General features: G+C 30.8%; 1 protein-coding gene across 16 annotated transcripts in view; it reads right to left on the bottom strand.

The window, feature by feature from the left end:
* Positions 1-873: 873 nt before the first annotated feature.
* LOC100207264 (polyamine-transporting ATPase 13A3) overlaps positions 874-13,984 on the bottom strand; it is a 34,449-nt gene continuing 21,338 nt past the window's right edge. For 4 of the 16 annotated variants that reach the window (XM_065793592.1, XM_065793593.1, XM_065793591.1 and 1 more), the window contains 4 exons: positions 4,813-4,926; positions 3,337-4,734; positions 1,919-2,962; positions 874-1,745 (listed from right to left, as the gene is read on the bottom strand). In XM_065793592.1, coding sequence (XP_065649664.1) covers positions 880-1,745; positions 1,919-2,962; positions 3,337-4,734; positions 4,813-4,926 — 3,422 coding nt within the window. In that variant the 3' untranslated portion in view covers positions 874-879. Of the gene's footprint in view, positions 1,746-1,918; positions 2,963-3,336; positions 4,927-5,211; positions 5,530-5,736; positions 6,331-13,984 lie in introns of those variants that run through there. The other 12 variants (XM_065793588.1, XM_065793590.1, XM_065793589.1 and 9 more) reach the window with 7 other exon arrangements.

The following is a 13,984-nucleotide window of genomic DNA, read 5'->3' as shown; positions in this document are numbered from 1 at the left end:
AAAACTACAGCGTCTCAACTAGTCTCAAAAAGTGGTACTGGTCACTAAGGACATAATTTTTAAATGTACAAATAGTTCAGGCTTGGCGTTTGTATCGCTACAACTGGAGAAACCGACAATTAATGGATAAGGAAAAGAATCATCACAATGATGCTGAGTTTGAAGATTATCTCAATGCAACTTGTTTAACTAGATTTAAAAAAGATAGGCAAAGGATTATAAAGAACAAAAGTAATATAAACAAAACAAGAGAAGAGAAAAAGGTATATGAGATCACATTGTTAGAATTTAAGCGACAGAAAGTTGAAATTATAGAAGTTTTTTTATTTAAAAAAATATGATAAAAATATGAATGAAAGAAATATGATTTTTAAACATCTAAAAAATATTTTAAATATCTTTTTATTTAAAAAAATATGATAAAAATATGAATGAAAGAAATATGATGTTTAAACATTTAAAAAATATTTTAAACATCTTAAAAATATAAATAAATTTGAAATCTTAACAAGAATTAAAAAAAATATATTTAAATTTAGTACATCCTCTAAAGGATCCAGCGTATAAGGTTTCTTTAAGAAAACTTATAGGTTATTTAAACAATATCTCTGTCGAAATTTTTTAAACAAAAACTTTATTCTTCTACAAGAAAATACAAAATTAAATATTAGAAAATTTAAAAAAATACATTTTTTAAACATTTAAACCATAGCAAAATATAATGAACTGGATCATGTCAAGAGCATCGTAAATACTTATCTATCTAAAATTTGTTATAGCCTGTCAATTTAAAAATTATAATTTTTTCTAAAGGTCATTATACTAAATATTTAATAATGTAAACCTTGATGTAAGAAAAGAGGGATTTGAAAATTTTTCTTAATTCAACGGAGGCCAGTTGGAATATTCGTGTAACTCTTTGAGTATATGCTTGTATTGATTCCTCGGCTCTTTTTTCCTACGAAGTTTATCACTAAGCAACTTAATACTTTTTGAATCAAAAAGTCTTTCCATTAAAAGCACTAAAACTAAACTCACAAAAGCAATACCAAGCAAGCCAATTACAAACTCATAGCCAGGAAGATCTACTAAAGTAAGCCAATTTTTAATTAACTTAATTGGATTAATAGTTACATACAGGATTAGTCCTATAGCGAGAAAAAATGCAAGTCCGTATATGTAATTATAGTATATGGGAGCTCTGTAAGGTGGACCTTTAAAGCATGCCAACGACAACCATACATACTCATAAAGCGAAACAACTATTACTGCAGTGTTTTCAAAAGACAAAAACTCTATTTCGCCACTATTTGAAAAATTTGATGGTGGGCGATACCAATTCATAGCACGGACAGAAAAGAAAGCGCTAAGTAGTACTAATATTAAAAGAATTAACTGTGCAACAATGCAGCCAATAAATATTGGATGAACTAATCGCCCTAGAGGTCGTTTGATGGCTAATTTAGAATTTGCATTAGACTGAGTCATTGCGAACACAAGTGGCAAATTTAATACAATGTCGACAAACAAAAACTGATTGTTCGAATAATTAGACTTAACAGAGTATAAAATTAACATTCCAAAAAACTGAATAAAACTGTAAAGTGCCATGTATTTGAAAGTACCAAACGCTGTTGCAAGTGCTGCACGACCCTCCATTATAAGCGAAGGAACACATGATATGTTAAACATTTTGGAGGTAAATGGTGCTGCAATTGAAGCTTCTGCGCACGATAAAGCTATTCCTAAGATATAAAATATTTATTTTACAAACTTTACCAAATCAATCTTTTAAAAAATAACATTTTATAAATAATATTTTAAATTAAAAACAAATCATTAGAGTACAATATTTAATATCTATAATATTTGAATTATACTTTAAAATTTCTTAAATTAATAAAACAAAAAGACATACCAGCATGAGCTGCTTTTAATGCTCCACAATCATTTGCACCATCTCCACACATACAAACACCATAACCAAGATCTTTAAGATCATCAATTAACATTGTTTTTTGCTCTGGAGACATTCTAGCAAACACCACCCCAGTAACTAGTATTTTAGGTAGCAAATGTGAAAGTTCTTGATGTATAACTTCATAAGATGAACCTGTCACTGCTAAAACATAATTAAGCTTGTTTTGTCCAGACCAAATGTTATATGAATCATTTATCATTAACTTAGTGTTCTCAGAATTAATTTCTTCAACTTTTTCAGATTTTTTAATAAGGTGTTCTTTATAAACTTCTACACCATCAACTATAGACAACTCTATAATTTTCTGGTGTGGTAAAACCATGTGAAGCTCTCTAGCAATAAAAGATGCTGTTAAAAGATTATCTCCAGTGGCCATGATTGATCTGATGTTGGCACAAGAAAGTGTATTTATTGTTTCATATGTTCCTGCTTTAACAACATTTTCAAATATTATGATTCCTGCAAAATTCAGGTTAGATTCAACTTCGTGACGCTGTATTTTTTTAATATCATCCCATTCAAAAGCTAATGGTAGTTTTTTAAAAGCCACAGCTAATACTCGATGACCAACTTGTGTATACTTTTTTAACTCATCGTTTATATTGGGAGGAATACTGCATTCATTACACATAGCTAATATTTTTTCAGGAGATCCCTTAGAAAAGGCAGTTAAAAAATTTTCTTGAAAATCTTTAACAATAACACTCATCCTTTGCAACCCTGAATCAAATGTAAACTGTTTTAAAACAGCAAGACATTTTGAATTTTTAGAATAAGAAACATTATTTGACAATATTGTTGAAGGTGTAACCATGGTTTTTATATGTGGGATGAGTTTTGATGGTATTACAGAGTCCTCAGAAAAATCTTCAAAATTGTCTTCTTTTAATGACCAACCAACAAAGTTAAACATGTACATATCAATAGGATCTCCAGATGTTTTATTATCTATGATCGAAAGACTATGACATGTTGCCATGGCTAAAATATAAAAGCAGAAACATAATAAAATTTTAAAATGAAAAAGTAATTTCTATGTTTTTTCATAAATTTTATCAAACAAAAACCTTATTTCATTTAAAACATTTTTATTGGATTGTCGGAGATCATTATTACAATTTACATAAATATTTAACAAATTCTTTATTCAAAAAATGCAGCATACATTTTTATTTACAGTTTCATCAACTTTATCTGTTTCAATAACAAAATTAGATTTTGTAGGAAAAAATTTACCAAACAACTTGTAGAACAAAATCAGCCCAACCTGAGAACAAATTTGTTGAACTAATGGTAGTAACCCAAGAACTAAGTGTAAAAATACAAGTTATAATAAAAAATAGTATTAAAGCAACCTTTTAAAATATCTGATCCATCCAAGTCACAAGGATCATTTAGTAAACTCCCAATATTTCCGTCTACCACTGGTAAAACACCAGAAACTGTCAAATGGTCTTCAGTTAAAGTTCCAGTTTTATCAAAGACAACAAGTTTAATTTTTCCACAAACATTTACTCTATTTGGATCAATACAAAATATATCTTGCTTACGAAGTCTTCGAAGAGCATAAAGTAAGCCAACAGACATTGTAGCAGGAAGAGCAGGAGGTATAATAATTGTAAATAAATCTAACGCTTTTTTAAGAATAAGCATGGAACTGGCATTATATTTTATAAATACAACAACTGTGTAAATAAAACCACTAATTGCTATTAAAGCCATGCAAAATATAAACCTCATTGAATCTCGAAAAAATGTAAAGTGAATAGGTTTTGGGAATATAATAGACCGGATTAAACTTCCTTTTAGTGTATAAAAACCCGTACGAACTACTAAAGCTAAAATGAACTCGTTTTCTCCATCATTTTTAGCTTGTATTACTTTAGTCCCATTAAATATGGTGTGTTGTTTATGAAAATTAGAATTGTAACATTCGTTAGATGGTATTGACTCATCTATAGCTGTTTTTACAGTTGGTATACTCTCACCTGTTAATGAACTTTCATTTACAACACAACTGCCATTCAATAAAACCACATCACAGGGAAGTTCAAGTCCATTTACAGGTATAATCAGAATATCTCCAGGAACTACAAGGCGAGAAGATTTCGTTATAATTTTATTATTTTTCATTTCAGAATTAGTATTTTGAAATAGTTGTATTTCTGTTTCTTTGGCTATCATATCGCGCAAACGCTGCAGAGTTTTCTTAGTCTGATAAGTGTTAAAGAAAAGAGATAATAAGGTCATTGCAATAATTAGACAAGCATATAATACATAATCATCGGTAATCCATAGGATAACACTAAATAATTGAAATATGTAAAACGGATCTAAGGATAATTGAAAAAATACAAGCCAATAAGGTTTCGATGGTATGTTAATGTAGTTCTCGTTGTAAATTACTAACTTTAGTTTTGCCGTCTCATTACTCAACCCGTTTGCCGACCGCAAATCTGAAAATGTTAAAGAGTTGTCTGCTCCCCATATTGAAATTAGTTTATCTGATTCGTCACTAATGTAATATCTTAAAAACATGTGCTCAAAATAACGCAGTTCAGAATTAGAGAGAATATGTTTTTCAAATGCAGATAGATTTTTGTCATGTCGATCTGAATGCTTGGACTTTAACGTTTTTATCTTTGATACATAGTGACATTTTCCAATGAAAGTTGTTATAACTACAGACGATGCGTCCTTTAAAGTACACTTGTCATGAGTAAACTTGAGGCGTCGAATTGGATACCAATACCCTAACAAATATAAAAAACCACCGGTAAAAGCGCCAAAAAGTGCAAAAATTGTAGTTAAAATGATATTTCGACGATAACCTATAACAGAAAATTCGTGCTCGGTTCCTTCGTGTACAGGAATAGCGTTTAAGACATTTACATCATAGTTGTTCCGTGCTTGCAGGTTTACCATTGTTTCCAAAGGGTTAGGATCTAAAGTAATAATTATATTTTTATAAAAAGAAGTATAATCATCAATAATATTCAATGTAACACCCTTTTTTTTTATAAATAACTTAAATACATCTCGTATATAAAAAACTGATCATAAATCAGAAAGTAATTTTTTTTTGAAAAAAAGTATATGTAATTTAAAAACATCTCTATCTTAAAAATATTTTAAAACGTATTCAAGATTGTAATAAAAAAAATATATAAGAAAAATAAATGTAAAAAATATGTTACTACAGAATTTTAAAAGAAATTATAAGTTTTTACATTTTCAAACTTTAGAAGGAGCAATCATTTTGCCAAGCTTCATTTAAAAGATTTACTAGTAAGCCGGAAAAATGTTACACAGACGCCTAAATGTTTGGTTTAATGAATGTGGTTAGAAAAAGCAACCGGAGTGTTCTTCAGAATATTTTTATCGAACACTGATTTATTTTCAAAAATACTCAATTGTGCGCGTTGAATTTCATAAAACAGCATTTGCATAACACGATAGCGGCATTCAAGCTTTTTTTGCTTACGACGCTGATATCTAAACGAAATTGTTTTGCTCTTTGAAGCTCTCCATCGGAGAAGGAGATTTTTCTTCCAAAGCATAAAAAAAGTTATTGGAATTTTTACAAAAATATATTAACAAAATACTTTAGTATTTCAATATACTGTTGTACTAAATAAACCTAAATAAAAATTTCTATATTATTTTTATATAAAATAAAACTTTTATTTAAATTTCAATGTTAAAGTTTATTAATATAGAGCACAATCAAAGCATTAAAAAAAAAAAAATATTACCAAACCAACTAAAATCACCAACCATTTACCAAAATATTTATATTTAAACACAAAATTTTAAAAAGTTTTAAATTTGTAACATTTCTTTTTCTTTTTCACAAACTAAATATAAAGGTATTGAAAATTTTCATCTAATAAGCCAGTTATCTTTATCAAATTTGCGTTTTGCATGCATTTACAAAAACAAGTCAAATTACATTATACCTGACAACCCAGGTTATAACATATCTTCTTAAAATTGTTTGTATTAAAAAAAAAAATCTCAAAATATTAAGACGGAAAATCAAGCTTAATCAATCATACTCTAAAAACTTTTGCTATGGCGCAAAATAACACAGCAGCCACAGAAACCCATAAAGTGTTAACTTGAAAAAAATTTGTATTGGTGAAAAGATGTAAAAACAAATTTTAATTGAAAAAGTTGCGAAGGAAACAGGACCACACCTTTAAGTAAAAGGTAATTAAAATTGTAACGTGCTAAATTAATAATAATTTAGCGTAGTCGAGGATTTGTGAAATCATCAGTATCCTAGCAACAATTTAAATTTTATGACAAAAATGTATGAATATTCTTTTTTTCTTTTTCTTTTTTGTAATGTTGATATTTTTGAATGTTTTTTTCTTGAATCGTTTTGAATACTGAACTGCTGTTTTATGCATAACACTTGTAAGTCATGAATTATTTATACCTTTTATATCTGTATTCTTTTATGTATTAATATTCATTTTTCAGCTCTTTATTTTGTTGGTTATATTTTAAGAACTTAAATTAATTCTTGAAAAATAAAAGCCTCAATACAAAGTAAATTCTTTTAAAAAAAACAAAAACTTAAAAATTCAAAAACAAATTATTAAAATCAAAAAAAGTAGTCGTAAAAAGACTTTTGAATTAAAGAAATGCATTTAGATAGAATGGCAGTTAAATTCCCAATCTGGAATGACGCTATCAAACAGTTTCTAATGAAGAATGTTTAGTTTTAATTAAAAAAAAATTGTACAAACAAAAATTTTTTGATGTAAAAAATAGTTAAAAAAAAGATTAGCTGTTAAATCAGAAACAAAAAAAAGTTTGCAGCATTGTGCTGCAGTGTACCTGCATTTATTGTGAGCTTTGGTTTCCATAGCTACGATGGAGTGACTAAAAACCCATTTAGATTTTTGTTTTAAATTTCAAATTGTAAATCAAGTTCAGAATCTAACTTAAAGAATGAAAGAATGAATACACTCATAGTTTGAGACTAAAAAATAAAAACAGATCATTATATCTAATAAAAATTGTTAAAAAAACTATGAGAATTGATTCTTATAAACAAGCCAAGTTTGTGTACTTGGCTTCAGAACCTATCAAAACATGGTACTGTTTACCACGCATAGTATATGGATAAAGGTAAATATTACCTTCACATTATGTTTTTTCTTGATCAAACTAAAGACCTCTTCAATTTAATTCGGCCAAATCCAAATCTTCTTTTGTGCAGCTGAATCTGTACTCAACATCATAAAAGAAGAGAGTAAGACATAAACTGATGTAATACTTTAGACTCATAGACTATGATTTTATTTTTTAAAAAAAAGATAGTTCTAAGTTTATTAGAATTTATTAGAATTTTTTTGAACAACCACCTGCTCTAGCGCCTTTCCTTTTTTTTTTTTTTTTTTTAATACACTAACAAATTTACTATGATAAAAAAAATCTTTAATCTACGATTAAACACATTACCGCTTTTTTTTAATTTTTGTTTCTTGGTAGCAAAATTTTTTAAATCTATTCTAAGAGAAACACAAGTTATAGTTTAAGGTTTTTTCCTTATACAAAAATATGGCAAATAAAAAACTTTTTTTAAAACAGTTCAAGTTAAGGATTGTTTTCTAAGGCAAAATTTGACGCCGAATTTAATTCAAATGAAATTGTAGCTAGCATAACGATTTAGGTTAGAAAGGTGCATTTTTTTCAAGATGGCGGCCAAAAAAAAAAAAAGTATTAAAGCCACAACCATGACCTCCAATATTTCTTTTTATATGATTTCGAAGTTTCTTAACTTAATTTTGCAGTTATTTTATGCATACAAAGTATCACAACCCCGATATCGTAATAATCTGGACATTTCACTGTTAAAAACGATGAGACGCAGTATATATCATCAATCACATGAACAAACATTCCATCATCAGCCATCACTCTTTAGCGGACGGATATGAGTAGTGTATCAAGGTTGTTCGAGAGTTCGTTTTCTGGTTTTATTGCGTTATGAATCTTAGTTTGTTAATTTTACAATTAACGAACTAAGATTCATAACGCAATCTTAGTTCGTTAATTTTACGTCATCTTAGTTCGTTAACTGTAAAATTCACCATTTTGAATTTTTCAAAATCAAGTTTTATTTGTCGTTGCTGTTTAATTTTTGTTGAGCGAGTCCGAAATATCGAAAGTTTTTGGAGTTATGAGACCGTTGTATTCTTTGCACTTTTCAAGAAGCTCTAAAGTTTTTCCATGTTTTTTACCTTCATTTTTTTTAAGTTTAACCACCGCTAATTGACGAGCTTGTTTCACGGTAGCTAAGAAATCAGCTTCTACCTTGTTGACTTGTCCTATTTTGCAGGAAGTCCTTGCCCATTTCCAACGTTTCTTCTTCTCGCTTCTAGGTGATTCAAAAAAATCTGAATTCAGTAAGTAGGCATTGGTTGTAACAACATTCTTTGTAGAAATGGTCTTTATTGATGTAATTCTACCACATATTTTTATGCGATTGTTCCGCTTTGCGAACTCTAACTCACATCCAAGATTTCTCAGTGGCGCGTGCTCAATTTTGCCGTATGTTCTCTCACTTTTGAATTCAGAGTCTTTCCGTGCGTGATTAGAGTCTGAATTGATGTCTGGAGAGAAAAAGCAATGGCGATTAGTTCAAGCGTGCATATTGAAGTTGACGGAGACGTGAATGCTTTCCATCCAGCTGATATATCCAGCAGTTTCTAAACTCCTATTCTCTATTCGGTGTCGCGAAATACCTTTTCAATAGCATGATCAATGCCCAGTATTAAATGCGCTCTACATTAAAAAAAAAATTTTTCCTCAACACCTTGGTTGTTTAACAATATGCTACAATCTTCGGAACGGTCTGACATCAAAAAATCTATAGCACTTTTTACTCCTTTCACAGTAGAGTCCGCAAACACCGCAAAACACTTCAGCTTGAATTAGTAGGCTTTGTGGTAGCCTACGAATTCCAGCCGGAGTGTCTTGTGGTGATCCTGAATAAGAAGTATTTTCAAAATAGCCAGTGGTCAATGTTCTCTGCTCTCTGCCTGAACCACTGATTGTAATATGGTCCGCCTTGATATTGTACAACTTGTGGCCGGTACCTTTGGTCGTATCGCCTAAGCCAACGGTAACAACATCACTTCCGTCATTATTAAGAAAATAATTTTCCGCCATCTGGAGATTGAGGTAAGATGTGTCTTCCAAATATCTATCTAAAGTCCTCGCTGAGGGAAAAAAATGCAGGTGAAATCTCTAGTAGAGTGACCTCTTTTCAGGTTGTCGGCGACTATGCTCTTTTCCGGTTCATCGGAATGAACTCTGAATTTAATGACTCTAAGTCCAACTCAGAGTCATTAAATTCATAATCTAGCCAATTTGAATTAGTTGTACATTTCTGACCAAAGACGATGTTAGCAGTTTTTATGATGATACCAACTACGTCACCGCGACTGATTTTGTGGTTTCAAAAGCACTGGATGAAGCATGTTTTTATACGTTTTTCCAAACATTTACAACTAGTTCTTAACGGAATCTTTGGGAACATATCTCTTGGACTAGTAGAGTCGTTTCTTAAACTTGAAGACGGTGTTTCTAGAATGGTTGGAAGGACTCTTCTAATTTCCGTTGGTATGATACATCATTTGTTTTGATGTCGTAGGCTCTACTTGTCATGTTGAAATCTTGAGCTTTCTGTATCCACTGAATCGTTTTCTTGTAACTTGAATTTTTATGTTGTTTAACCAAAGCCATGAAAGTTTGATATTCGTCTCCTCTTCTTGGCTATGTTTTGTTGACACAGCGGGTTGAGACTTTCTTTGTTCAGTTTTCCGATAGTTCTTGGGCCTCTATTTTGCTTGTATCATCATATGAGAAATCTTTAGAACTAGGTTTCACTGAACACAGGTGTATCACCCATCTAATTAAATGTGCACCACTTTGTAACTTGGACTTACGGATAAACATCGATTCTTCTCGGAGTTTGCTGTCTAATTTAAGCAAACAGTTTTATGTAAAAATTTCATTTGAAATTTAACTTTTCTTTTCTACATTTTCATATGGTGCATATTTTCTTTAGAGACTGGTTTGATGGTTTCTGTATGCATTACTTTTTCTTACGAAATGGAAATAAATCATCACCGGTGCTCCTTGACACCGGTTATGGTTCATCCGTGTCAAGCAACCTTTTACTGAGAATTTTTTTCTGACTTAATTTTACTCAAAGCATTTAATTTTTTGTTGTTGTTGCTGTGTTTAACTAATCTCTGGAAATTTGTTTTGGAAAGTGCATTAATAAAAAAGAGAGCCACTGAATAAGTGCGAATTTCATAAGTGCAAACTGGCATAAGTGCGAAGTAGTTTCAAAAACTAGCATAAGTGCAAACTGATATAAGTGCAAACTGTCATAAGTGCGCCAAAAGAATTTGCAAACATTGGCATTGATGTCCCTAAAGGACGTCACCATTTTTTAGACACTTTTTGACACTCTCAACCCCCCATCCCCCACCTCCTTTGTCGCTGGTTGTCCTTTTTTCCTATATCCCCTTAAAAAGGATGTCATAAAATTGGGAGCCCCCCACCCTCTCTTTAGCATTTTTATTGAAGTTTTTCACATGAATTATATTTTTCTGTGTTTGAATATCATTAAGTAGCTTTTTGGGTATTTCCACGTTTTTTGTTGTTATTTTTTTTGTTATTTTAGGCCTCTCTGAAAAAAAAAATTATGTTAAACTACTCATATTCTACATATTAAATTTAATCAAAGTGTGTCATGGAAACTTGCCACACTCTTCGTCCATCCAAGGATTTTTTAAATAATTGTCAATTGATTCAATTGGAATAGAGCCGTCCGATTTGTCTAAAATGAAGCACCGTTTGGAATACTAAGACCCTCTATTTCGATTTCGTCCTCATTGAACCATTCAGCAAAGGCCGCGTTCACTTCTACCGCAATAACGGCCATTAACTCTCTTTTACACTTGGCGGCAATGTGAAAAGGTCTAATTCGCAAAAGGGTAACAGCCATGTCACAATGCTTACAGAATCTCTGAGATAAACTTGGTTGTACAGAGAGACAAAACAGATCGTAAAGAAGAGGTTTGAATGATTTAAATGATCGAGGAATGGTTCTCTGAATATTGGAGGCAATAAGAAAAAATACAGAAGGAAAACAAAACTTGCTGGTGACGTCTGAAACGGCTACAGCTTTCAAGCCATCTTCTGACTGGCTGATTGGAATAGGTGGAGGCAGAAATCGAGCGGAAATAACATGGAAATAGGAGCTCCTTTTCAAAGAACAACATCGGGATCCTCACATTTTACAATTGTGAAATATTGGCTAGTGCGCACACGGGAGGCTGACCATTCCTGATACTTGTATAAGAGATGACGAGCATCGAGCTGCGTCTTGAAGTCTGGATTGATATACTTAACCACCATTGAAAACTGATCAATCATCAGACCTGAAAAGATTGAGGCACAGATCTTTTCAACGAATTCAAAATTTTTCTTTCTACTAAAAAAAGATCCACTGTCCTACCTTAAATATAAGTCGCAATGCAGGTAATTAATTCCTTAAGTCTTATATATTGTATTTTGATAAAGAGTTGATATCAAAAATAAGTTTAAATTGCTTGAGAGTCTAGATGAGTTCTATAATGATCATGAGGGAGAATCAATCCCGCTAAATTAACAATAAAGACAACCACTGGCTTGAACAACTTGGTCAAAGGGTCTATTGTAATGGAATCAAACTATGGCAGATTCAAAAGTTGTTTAAAGTTCAATATTTGAGCATACGCTGTCAATAAATGAATGCTTTCCAGATTGATCTGCAATATAAGTGGGACCAAAATAGGAAACAGCGTCAGATTTTCCATGCCCATCTGGTTTGATTTCAATGCCTGCATAGAGAGACGGGATGAGCTTGTGCTTTGCGGCAATGAATCAAGCATGATCACGAAGAGAAACTCGATATTCCATATGCATTAGTATAGAAGCTTGTTTTTTAGCAGCGGGGATTCCAACTAAGCTTTATTGTCTTGCCTTTAAGAGCACACATCCTTGGGGTCTAAAAAAGAACAAACTTCTTTCACATTTCTAATAGTTGCTGTGCAAAATGGATCAACGTAACCATCTGGACGTGTCTCTTTTCTCCAAACAGTTTGCTTTGTTTTGGCATCAACCGAGTAAATAAAGCATTACTCTTAAGATAGTAGCCTCTCTTTTCGAGCTTGGCACTAAACTCATCCAACGATTTAAGGCTCTTTATAAAGTAATTAAAAAATCAAAAAAAAGTGAATAAGTTTAGAGACTAAAAAGTTATATTTAAACCTAATATAGTTCAATAGAATTTTTTATTAGTTTAAGTTATACTTTCACTCTAGACACTTCAGATTGCCTCTTATCGTGGGCAGCAGATCCCACAATAAGAGGCAATCTGAATATATATATATATATATATATATATATATATATATATATATATATATATATATATATATATATATATATATATATATATATATATATATATATGTATATATATATAATACATATATATATATATATATATATATATATATATATATATATATATATATATATATATATATATATATATACATATATATATATATATATATATATATATATATATATATATATATATATATATATATATATATATATATATATATATATATATATACTAACATAAGTGCAATTCATTAGAAATGCAAACTGACATAAATGCGCCAAAAGAATTTGCAAACGTTGGCATAAGTGTGAATTGGTGTAAGTGCGAAGTGGCATAAGTGCAAAGCAGTTAAAAAAACTGGCATAAGTGCAAACTTTCATTAGGGCAAAACATAAATTGGCGTATGCATGAACTAGCGTATATATGCATATGCGCGTCGAAAAAATTTGCAAAAACTAGCATAAGTGCGTCAAAAGAATTTGAAAACATTGGCATAGGATTTTTAATTATACCAATCTTTGCAACTGGTTTTCACTTATGATAATTTGAATGTATGCTAGTTTTCACATATGTCAACCTTTGCAATTTTTTTCGGTGCGCATATGCCAATTTGCATATATGCCATTTTGCACCAATGCTGAAAGTTTCTGAAAATGAAGATATTAAATAAGAGAATTTATTTTCTAAATATTCTGAGCATCCGTGGTGCAGTGGTAGCGCACTTGCCTCAGAAACAACTGATCCCTGGTTCAAACCCACCTCTGGGCAAGTTTTGCGACATCAGTTAGGAAGGAGGCGTGAACTTCCAATTAAATGCTCATCCGCGGTGCTCAGTGATAAGACCGTAAGGACTTCTTGGGGCACCTAAATAAAAATAAAAAAATAAAAAAAAATGATACAATATAAGTCATAGAGGCCATTTCAGTATGCTAACTACTATTCTTATTGCTGTTAACGTTGATACTAAAAATGTTAATATCTCTCTATCATAGAAACTCTTCATAGAAAACGATATGTGAGGATCGAGTAACAGAGTGATTTTATTAGAAAGAAATCATAGATAAGTTAAAAGGCAAAAGATTAATGTTATACATTTGACTCTAAACTTGGGAAGCAAGTTTGTGAGCGGATAACATCTCTGTTACAAATGATAGACTGACATTAAGTGTATTCACTTCAGATGCTCCAGATTCAGAAGACATTCCTTTGCGGTATTTACATTATTGAAAACTCAAAGGGAGAAGTTCAGGAAAAATTATTTTTAACAGTCTTTAATACTCTTTAATACAATGGTTTTTTAGATCAGATTTTTGCACTTAGTTCTGGTATAACCAATTGCAATGCTGGTAAATACCATGAAGCAATAGAAACATTACTAATAGTATTAACAAAAACATCTTCTGGGTTCTCTGTAGGCACCATATATATGAAGTCCACATTTCACATTTCTTAGAAGTTTTGTTTGGAGTTACTAAGGGTCCACAAAAATTATTTTTTACTAGATTTAAAAATAT

The sequence above is a fragment of the Hydra vulgaris genome, chromosome 03 (genome assembly GCF_038396675.1).
Source record: "Hydra vulgaris chromosome 03, alternate assembly HydraT2T_AEP".
NCBI classification, from domain to species: domain Eukaryota; kingdom Metazoa; phylum Cnidaria; class Hydrozoa; order Anthoathecata; family Hydridae; genus Hydra; species Hydra vulgaris.
Note: the sequence above shows the minus strand (reverse complement) of the source record. Positions and strands in the feature narration are given on the sequence as shown.